The 11,636-nt window shown below is 25.4% G+C and overlaps 1 protein-coding gene across 1 annotated transcript in view; it reads left to right on the top strand.

Annotated features, from left to right (window-relative positions):
- Positions 1 to 7,016, top strand: part of LOC124943033 (two-component response regulator ORR22-like) — an 8,658-nt gene extending 1,642 nt beyond the window's left edge. Inside the window, exons 5-8 of the mRNA XM_047483600.1 lie at positions 6,379 to 6,469; positions 6,586 to 6,633; positions 6,675 to 6,802; positions 6,899 to 7,016. Coding sequence (XP_047339556.1) covers positions 6,379 to 6,469; positions 6,586 to 6,633; positions 6,675 to 6,802; positions 6,899 to 7,016 — 385 coding nt within the window. The remainder of the gene's footprint in view (positions 1 to 6,378; positions 6,470 to 6,585; positions 6,634 to 6,674; positions 6,803 to 6,898) is intronic.
- Positions 7,017 to 11,636: the final 4,620 nt, after the last annotated feature.

The raw sequence follows: 11,636 nt of genomic DNA, 5'->3' as shown, positions 1-11,636 counted from the left end.
TGATTAAAGTTTTTGTATGTTTTGTTTTCTATTCGATTCTCTACTTAAAAACACTCCAAATTAAAAGTGAAAATAATAATTATAGAGGACATTTCCTATTCAACAACAAATTAATCAAAAATTAAAACAATGAGGGGAAGATAATGAGATTGTTGGGATGCTATAGCAAAAATTGGACTACTTGATTTAATTAATTAGATAGGTGGAAATAAGGAGCTTAAACTTGATAAGAACGGTCTACATGCAAATTACAGTATCCAATGAAAAGCCAAATCACAATAAAAAAAATATTACGCATACTAAATATATATTTTCAACTGTAAATAATTATTATAATTATTGAATTATTCAATAACTCTATTTTTTTTCAATGATCTTGATTGTATTGAAACAATTTGTTATTTATTTTACATGGTTATTTAATAACAAGGAGTTAAGAAATGACAAGAAAAAAAGTTGAAACGAAAGAAGAACTTTGGGAAATTTTGGGACCCTTAAATTTGAATATTAGAGTTTAATGATTTGATTTGAATTATTTTTTATAAATAATATTTTATTAGATCATTTATTTTTTTAACATTAATTATTAACTAAAAATTTTAAAATAATTTCATTTTATTCTTTATAAAATTTACTATATAAATGTATTTTAATAATTTAATCAAAATAATTTTTTTCATCAAATATCTTTTTTATCATTTATATCCACTTGTTCTAACAGTAACCAAGATCAACAACGTATTGTTTTAAAAGAAGACAATGAAATAATAAGATTCTTTAAATTTGTGAGACTCTTAAAATCTTAACAACACTATAAATATTAATGATGGAATCAACTTCTATGACGAAATCTAGAAAATTTGCAAAAAGTGCAACACAATTTGCAACTATTTTCTAAACTTTGAATTATTAACTTATTTCACAACAAAATTTATTAAAATTACACCTTATATGAACATATTTGCATCTCACATGTTATTATTAATGTTGTGAGATTGTGAATCTAACTTTTACATTAATTTTTTTTCTTTTTCTTAAGTTTGCACCTTAATATATGAATTTGTGATTAAATAGGGTTTGTATGGGAAAATAGTTCAACATGGTTACATGATTATGATAATAAGGGATTTTGACAATATGCATGCAAGTGTCGGGGTGCATGCACAATTGACTGGAAAGCACAATCAATAAGAAAAAAAAGAAAATAATCAAAAAATAAAGTTCCCATTATGTGATAATTATGCAGTGATTTTGGAGGACGTTACTTTCACCAACTCTTTTTTTTACTCCTTTTAATACTAAACTTACTTATTATAGGACTTTCTTTAGTTGATAGTGAGATGGAGAAGGAAGGTGAATTCATGAATATTTTAAGTCACTATCTAAACCTATTTTAGATTGTGGATCAAAATGGGAAGTAAAAATGATTGAAAAACATCACTTTCTTGTTTTAGTTTTAAATTTATTTTGGTCAAAATAAATTGTTCGTTAGTTTACGTTTCGTTAATCATCCTACTAATACTTAAAGACTTCAAATTTGATGACATTACTCGGGTTTAATTTGTTGATCCGGTGTTCTCATATTGATACCAAATCTTAGTAAAACTATTTAGTCTATTTTTTTTTCTATTCTTGTGATGACTTTCGATGTGACCTATTCACATATCATTTAATTATTCCAAACTCCATGCTTGCTTTTTCTATTGTTACTTTAATGGTGACTACATATAAACAATATTATATGTCTAGAGTGTTCTAATTAATATCTATGACTATATATGTATGTGGATCAAACATTTGATGATGATTGGTCTGTATGGAAATTGATTTGGTTCCCCACAATGATCGGACGTAAAGTTACTTAGTCTCATTATATTGTCTCTCTTTTGATTCACCAAGGTGATTAAAATCATGGCTTGCATGCTAGTGAGTTTTTCATCATTACCCTTTTTGAACACAAGAACATTAATAACCATGACAATTCATTTACCTGACCATCCACTTATCGAGTCCGATAAATTTTCGGGTACTTTTCTTTAAAGAAAAATGAAACCCTTTTGCAATTCTACATTACCTCTAATTACACTGACAACCTACCCCTATATTGTTTTAGGACTAATACTATCATAATCCTGTCTTGTAAATTTAATCTCGGGTTTGAAATCATCATATTGGAGCTAGCTAGAGTTAAGTTTTATATGAAAAACATTATTAAATATATGAATATATTTGATAAAGTATGTTCTGAATATTATTTCATTTATATTAATATTATTAAATATATATATATATATATTATAAAAAAATTATAAATAATGTTTCTATTCAAATCTATACTAAATACAAACTACGGTCACCGATTCAATTCCACTTAAACACCTTAAATAAAAGTGTAAGTTATAGTTATAGGATGTATGCCAACTTTTAACTTCAAAATTATGAATGACAATTTTAATTTATCTCGTGTTTTTAAACTGAATTTTTCAGTTAAGAGTAATTTTTGCCCAGTTTAACTGATAGTTGACTAAGGATAAAATGAGAATAGAATATATTTGTATATCCGGTACGATCTTATCATGATTTTGCGACCACTAATAAATACAATTAAATATATAACATTAATAATATATTTATTTATTATTCCTATTTTATAAGAATTTTAAATTTATGTCTTTATAATAATATAAATTTTTAATATATTAATATATATATATATAATATATAATATATAAAAAAAATCTTTTATATAATTTTATCAAATTGTTTTTATTTTTATAGAGAATATGGTATAAAAATAACTCACGGGAATTTTCTAAAACTGAACGGGCAAGGATGATAGTAAAAAAAATATCGAAATAAAATGAGATGGTAAACACATCCGTCCCGATCGATCCCATTGCTATCCCATTTCAAAATAAACAAAATCTAAATCAAAATACAATTGTTCCCATTTCAAATTATCTTAACTAATTTCTATAGATAGGTCAAAGTTAGGAGGAAAGATCTTTATTTCAGAAAAAAGTTAGTCAAAGCGCTTATAGCGGACCCTATCATGCTTGGCTACAAAGAATCTCACACGAGAAATCTTGGAGGGCCTATTTACTTTTCTCAAAATATAATATTATTTTAATAAAATATTATATATTATTTTTGTAGAGTTTGGATTATAAGGCAAATGACTAGACTTTTTTTTTCAAGGGATTAAAGAAATAGTGGGTGGCTTTCACCATGGACAAAGCCAAAGCACTTTAAACACCTTTTGGTGGTGGTGAAAGAGATAATAATTTAATTAGAAAATTAATTTGAGACCATTAATTATATAAATTATCTTTCTTGTTGGACTAGTTTGTTATATTTATATGAAAATGATAACTCAATATAAATCGCTAAAATTAAATCAACTACAACTACTTTTTTTTTTTTTTTAAATGGAGTGATCATGCCGAAAAAATCACACCTGATATTTAAGATAGACATGTCTCAAGTAAATGAAAATGAAACAAACCCTTAATGAAAACATGTTTTTGGTTTAGGGTTTATTGGCATGACATGTCTCAAGTTCGACATAAAATTGTTTAGTAAGTACTAGATAGAAATATCCCAATCTTTCCTCCATCCCTTCACCTGTGACAACATGTTCTTGCTATAACACCCACATGGTCCTAACTACCTCTTTTTCTTTCTTAACTTGATTTAGTGACAAATTTGGAATCATGCCCATGTGCTTCTCTCTCTTATTCTATATGATCTATACATTCACTTAGGCCAAAACTTTCAATCTTGGATGAAGAAGGGTATGTACCCTTCAACATGGACAAGGTAATGCCATGTCAAATTTGAAATTGATGTCTATAGTACAAACTAATTGTCTTTTCCTTGTTCTTATCACAATCCTTAGATTTTTAGATTTTTCATGCATGTTGCTTCATACGTTTATTGAAATTTAAATGATGTTGATTGATAACTTTAGATTATTTTGTTAATAAACATATATGAAGAATTTGTTGAAACTTAATTAAATTATTGTCATTTTAAAGATGAAGCGATCATAACACAAATAAGTGAAGAATATATGCATATAAATAATTGGTATGAAATATGTAATTTTAAAATAATCAGATCAATTTAACGATTCAATTGAAGTAAATTAAAATATAAGAATACGTTTTTATTTATACTTTATTTTAGATATTATCACAACAAAGCAGTCAATTATAAAAAAACTATTTTTTTTTTATCTAATTTTGCGTTTCTAATTATTCATACTTAATATTATATTTGAGACTTTTATTCTTGTAAAAAAATAAAGATTCCAACTACTAAGTTAGACTATAATAAATATGTGACAATCAAATATAAGTATTTTACTTCAAAATTGATTATTATAAACTTAATATCTAATAACACTATTTGTCTTAATATTTAAAATGATTAAATATTGATTATTAGAAAACCTCACAATGTTTGAAAATTAATTAAAGGATAGATTGTTATAAACTAAAATCAAGTTTATAAACTTAATTATCAATTTGTTTGACAAATTAAACTCTCACACAGTCACATATTATTACTAAATGAAATTTTATTTGTTCCTCAAAATAAATTTGAGCTTTCTTATTATAATCTATCTATACTAGCTAGTCAAATTTAAAATCAACAATTTAGTATCATATAAAATTGTGATTATATTAAATTATACTTTTTAACTCAAGAATATTAGTGTTTGTTTTTTAATTAAAAAAGTTAATGACCTCATCTCAACTTAAAATGTATTCTTAATTGTTACTTGAATTGTCCTAGTAATTTAAAAACAATAGTGTTTATAAAAATTAATCAATTTTCATTATAATTTAATCATAACTACTAAAAAAATATATCGGGTTCTCGTATCACAATTGATTTGTAGGTTGACGGTTTTTCGAAACTTGTTTTAAAAAAATGTGTTTATTTTTTTAGCAAATGTAATTAATTGAATCATAAAATTTGTTTGAACAAAAATAAAAAATTGAGTTTGGAGTTGGACTATTAATTGGGCCGTAGTAAATCTTAAACCTAACAAGTTATTTGGGCCAACTCAAATCAAAACAATTTTAGTGATATATTTGAAAATGTATATTTTTATTCATATATATTTATTTAGTTAATAAATTTAATTTCACCCAATTCTTATTTATTATAACTTATAGTTATAGATATGATATTTATGTCTTTATATAAAAAAAATAATTTGAATTTGTTGTTAGATTAGTAATTTTAAGTGTTTATTAGTGTTCGGGAAGGGATAATTTCGAGATAAATATGATTATACTCTTTTCAGATCAACTATCTCGATTAAATGGAAAAAAACGCGTCTAATGTAGTATTCAGAACTAAAAACGAAAAGTACTAAAAGCTCTAACTTAAAAAACCTTTAAACCTTGAAACTAAGTCTAACTAATAGTATAAAATCAAAATAAATTAAGTCAAATTAATAGCATGCTTAAAAAATAAGGTATGTTAAGAAATAAAAAATAAACTACTAATACTAACTGACTTCTTTAAACTCTACCCCATAAACCAGATAAAAAAAAATTAGGCCTGAATCTCCACCGATTTGACCTTGACCAAATAATCTAAATAGATATTATAAATTTAAGTGTTTATTAGTATTCGGGACCAAGTAGTTTCAAAACACAAATATCCTTCACCCATTCCAGGTCAACTATGGATTAAACGGTTAAAACCGTTTTTAACGGGGAGGAGCAATTTGGGATCGAAACACCCCGCACCGGATGATAAAAATAAAACTTAGGTTTGTCGCTTGACCAAATCATCCAACAGAACCAAAATCTCCTTAGGGTTTTTGACCAGTGAATGCAGAAGAAGAAGTAGTTGTTTTAGTCTCGTAGAAGAAATCAATGAGGTGAGCTTTTCGTCAGCAATCAACCCTAGCCGCTCCAGTTTTCACACAGGTATCTCAGGATTCGACATTCTTCTTCCTTTTCATATCTCATTTGCACTGTTCTGAACTATGTTGTTCATTGTTAGTCTTCATTCTCGATGGTATAGATTCTTGTTCTTCAGTTTATGACACTGATTTTTCTCTTTTGTCAATTGATCATGGAATAGATGTTATGCGGGATAACTAGTATCATTGTCTATGAAAAACTGTCTACTAGACTTTATAGATTTGATTGAAAATGCTTCAAGAACTAGATTCTACATGTTCCTTGAAATCCTTAATCATTTGTTTGTTGTTTCTGACTTCTCAAATCTAGAGAATGCTTTGAATGTTCTGCTACTGAGAAACTTATGTGCTGATGAATTAGTAAACCAGAACTTTGTTAATCTAGAAGAATGGAATTGAGATTCTTATGACTATATTACATTCTTGTGAAGGAGGAATCTCCATTTTACGTTATTGCAAGTTATAGCTAATGTCTCATCAGTGTTCTATTTGGAACCTGTTAAGTTTCTCGAGATTGCAATGGTGCGATGAAACTAGGTTTCCGATCCTCTGTTCATGGTTATTTATACGTGTTGTGACAGAACCTGAAAATTTATCAATGAACTTTGTGGAAATTCTGTTAAGGTATTTTCTTGTAGGAAATAAGCTATTTTTCGCTTTCTGAAATTGAATCAAAGGATCCTTTGGCATCTTGCACTTGTTTCCTTTCTGTTTTGATTATAATTAGATGGCCTTGCTGAGAAATGGTAAATTAAAGCTGTTTTTATCGAGAATCTGCTTAGAAGAATCTCGTTTACCTGAACTATTCACTGCAATATGTGTTCAACTGGAGAAAATGTGTTTATGCCTGAACAAGTATTTCTATTTAGTATGATGTTGGAGATCTTGAATGCTTAGAATGTTTCAAGTGATTTGCTCATTGTATTATTGGAATGTTCAAAAAACTGTTAGGATGGTTGATTTCATATCCGGGTTGAATTCTAATCTCCCAAATGGAATCATTTCTGTCGATGTTCTAGGATATTCACTCACTATTTTGAGGGATATTTGTGCAAATGATGGATCATGATCGAGTTGTATGGATTTGATATTATCCTCAACAAATCTTGTAGAAATTCTTCTTGATTTGCTGTCCAATCTAGAAAGGAAAAACTTTCTCTGGTTTGTGCATATAGATAGAAAAATTTGGAGAGAATAACGGTATTATCTCTTGTTTCTTGAGCGAGGTGGGGATTGGATGGTGAGGAGGAACTTGTTAGAAGGTAGGTAATATGGAAAATTAGCGATTCATTTGGATAGATCTCGAGACTCGGTTTGAAAATTGAAGTGTTTCGGCCCTTCGAAGCGAGTCTTTGAATAAGATTAACTTCAGATTTTGGCAGCTTTGGATGGAATCCAGGTTTGTACTTTTAATAATCCTATTTTTAGGCATATGCATGTAGAAGAATAATGATAACTTCTAAATAGTTTACAATAATAAAACAAAATCTGCAAGTAAGATGATTGCCTCTATTTTCTTCAAACAATACCACCAAAAAAAGTGTTTATACAACAGGTTTTTTGTATAAGTTCTTTTAATTATCATCAAAATATTCTTCACTATTTCAAATATCATATTTTTTCATTTAAATATTTGTTAGTGTACAAATTTTCTCGAGGTTCAAAACTTTTTCATTTTCATTTTTTTTTTCTTTACAAAATAATTATCATGTGAACAAATTGTTTCAATGGTGTTATAGAATGCACTTAGTCAACAAAAAAAATATTTATAATTTTACTTCTCTTCAATTTAGACATTACCTTTAATATATATCTTTATCAATTTATTAAGTTCTTTCATTCAAAGACTTTAATCAACATTACTTGAAAGAATGAAACTCTCTGATAAAAACTATAATAAATAGATGCTATGTACAGTATTTATGGAGAGATAACTTTTGGACACATAATGTCTAAATTCATGTAATGTAACAAACTATGGATGTTTTTTTTTATAATTACTTGCATTCTAAAACATTTTTGAAATAATTTGTTAAATAATATAATCATTTTAAAATATAAATATTGAAAATTAAAAAGTTTTGGATTTTGCCCTTTTTTTTCTTTTTTTTTTAATTTGAAGATTTTTAAACTATAAAATATTTATTGCAATGCCTAATTATGATATTTGAAATAGTGAAGTTGTGGTTAGATTGTCAAGTTAATTAATTGTCTTGACCCAAATGTTTGAGTTTTGAAATATTTTGTATTGATAATGAATTAGGTGATTGAGATTCTTGAATATTATATTATTGACTGAGAAAAATGTGAAATGTGGGTATCAAAACATCACTATCAATTTCAATGATGTTCAGGAAATTTTGATACAAAGCTCTTACTTTTTTAATAAATGAGGTTTAACAATTTTGGGAAAAAAATATGAGGAAGGTTTGTTCTCTGTCTAACCAGTTTTAGAAGAAGTGAAAGACAAATTAATTGTATTAATATTAATCATTCAATAGTTGAAAATAATTGTAATTTGGCACTAATAACTCAAAACGACGAAAAGTTGAAAGAAGTGTCTAAAAAGATACAAAAGCGATATATTCTTTGTTAAAGGTATTAATGCGGTGATGTCCACCCAAGAAGAAGAAATAATTTTATGGTTGAAAAAATTGTGAGAAAATTTGTTGATTTCTGAAAATAAAATTTGATTTATTCTATTCTGAGATTACTTCTTGTATGTTTGACGTAAATCTTCTAATTCTATTTACTTAATATGGTTGTGCTATGAGTATATTTATTATTGCACCACAATGTGTGTTAGTTTTTTATTCAAAAATATCATTGGAATAGAGAAAAGGAGAGATTCATTAAAAAAAAAAATTATACTAATAAGTAAAAAAATGAGAAATTTATTTTAATTTTCCTTTAAAAAAAATGAGAAAAGAGAGAAATTTATTTTAGTTTTTCTTTCAACAATGTTCAAAGTAATGTGATTCATATTTTTATTAAAATTTTAGAAAAATAACACTGCTTTTATAGTTATATTCACACTTTTATTTAAGATCCTTTTAATAAGAATGGAATTTTGAAAACTTTTATTCTTATATGCAAGAATATTGTGTTCTTAAAAATAAAAAGTCATTTCGATAATAATATATAAATATAAATATATATATTTATATTTATATTTATATCTATATTTATATTTATATTTATATTTATATTTATATTTATATTTATATTATATTTATATTTATATTTATTTATATTGTTGCTAATTTTTGTTAATGTCAAAGTTATTATATTTAATATTAATATTGACAACTCCTATAGACTATATTTAAATAAAATCTAAATATACTAATTACTCTCAACATCAATCATTTTTTTAATTGATCAAATAATTGAGATCATCTACTCAAATATTAAATTATTTTTATTTTATTTTTAATAGTTTAAAATAATAAATAATAAGGATATTTTAATCAATTGATTCAAATCATTTGTCTTTCAATTATGTAAGATTCTTTTCTTTAAAATAATAGTTTATCTTGAAATGAATCTAGATCCAGCAGGCTCCAAATGTATGCAGGAAAAAATAATTAAAATGATAGTACTTAATAAATATGAAATTAAATAATAATAAATTTTATATCAATAAAGTTAGGAAATCTTTGGACATTTTTTTTTAATTAATTTAAAAATTATTTTGTTTTAAAATTTAATTGGGTATTGATTTAGATGAAATAATGTCTAATATTTTAAAATAAAAAATTAACAATACTTTTAGGTTATTTTTTAATTAAAATTCAATCTTAGACTTTTCTTTTTCCTTGGAATGAGACATTCTATTTGAAATTACACCTATAACTAAACTAGATTTTAAGTTGACAAATTCTTATATATTATTCTCTTTGAAATATCTAAATTACATAAGAAAAAAAGAAATAATTATTAAAAAGTATAATTTTCTAAGAAGCTGCTAAGTCAGTTTTTCAAGGTCAATGAAGGTTGTTAGACATTTGCAATGGTTGAATAATAATAGAAGATTGAATATATTAATTGTTTTAGTTTATATGGTATACCAATTATTAGATTTCTTATTATTATTATTTTAATTATAATGGAACTGGAAAACAACTCCTATAAATGTCTCATTCCTTAATAGTTCTAAATTAGTACCCCTTCATTAAAATGTAGTAAATGTTATTAGAAAGTGTTACAAAAGGAAATATGAGTCAAACACAAAACCAGCATTTCTTGTAATAATAATTACAAGTTAGTTATCCCAAATTAGACATTATTTCCCAAAAAAAAAATAGACATAATATTGATAGCTTTAAATAAATTTAATATGAATAACAAATTTAGTAAATAAAATATTTTCTCCTTCTATAAACACCATATTAAATTATTCCAATAACAGAACAATATACACTAAGCAATTGGAATCAACTAAACCATGTTCTGAGTTGGCAAATATAATAATTAATAAATTCGGAAAATAAATAATTAGTTAATATAGAAAGATATAGGTTCATCCTATACTAATTTATTATTTAGTTTATTCAACTTATCTCAAATATTATCATAAGATTCAATTATATTGAGCTTCTTCTTTTCAACTTATTCCACCTAAAGAGAAAGTAGAGAAAAAGTGACATGTTTGATTCGTTATTAATACAAGCATATAGTGATTACACAATAATTTGTTATAATAATTTTACGTAATAAGTTAAAATACAAAATTATAATCAAATACATTTTACATTAACGCAATTTTTCTTTGTGAAATTCTTTTATTGACAAATAACTGAAACGAGTAAGCTGAGTATAAAAGCTTAATCATATCAAACGTAAATAAACTAATAAGGTAGAGTGAATTAACTAAGTATAAGCTAAATCAAACTTAGTCAAAATTGCGTTTAATACGTAACTTTGTTTGATTATAATTTTTGCATAACTTATTACGTAAAATTAATGGTAGCGATTATTACGCAGACTAAGTATGTCAATGAGGCAAATCGGTCGGAAAATGCGTTTACCGTCCGTCTCATTCTATTTCGAAGAAATTCTCAAAAGGCGTCGTATTCATATTTATATAAAAATAACTTCAATAAAATATTTTAAACTGATTTATAAAAATTATATATATATATATTGTAATATATTAATTATAAATCAGACTTAAATTCTTATTTTTAAAATTAAAGAAGAACTAGCATAATACTCTTATAAAATATAAATAATAAATAAAATATTGGGATGTTATATATTTAATTGTGTTTATAATGTTTTGGTCGAATCTATGTGAGATCGAAAACCGAGTCAGAACAGGGGACACAAATAAAAAACCGCCGCCCTAACGAGACAATATTCGAGCCGGTAATTCGCAAGACGAGACGGTTATAATTGGTCATATTTAACCTAAGCGCTAACGATTAATCAAACGCACTCATAATAATAATTATATTCTTCACATAGGAACTCTGTAAATAATAATAATAATAAAATTAAAGGAAATGAAAAACCAAAAAGATCCAAACATTTTTCAACCTATACACACTCTGTGACCTGTCCCACCACAAAGACTCAGTCTTTTTCTCTCTCTCTAGTTCTTGCATATTAAAAAACCAATCTTTTCTACTTCCTCTAAAAACCCTAATCAACAAATCTAAAAAATCCCAAATTAAGAGGAAAAGTT

The sequence above is a fragment of the Impatiens glandulifera genome, chromosome 6 (genome assembly GCF_907164915.1).
Source record: "Impatiens glandulifera chromosome 6, dImpGla2.1, whole genome shotgun sequence".
Taxonomy (NCBI): domain Eukaryota; kingdom Viridiplantae; phylum Streptophyta; class Magnoliopsida; order Ericales; family Balsaminaceae; genus Impatiens; species Impatiens glandulifera.
This window is presented reverse-complemented; position numbering and strand designations above follow the sequence as displayed.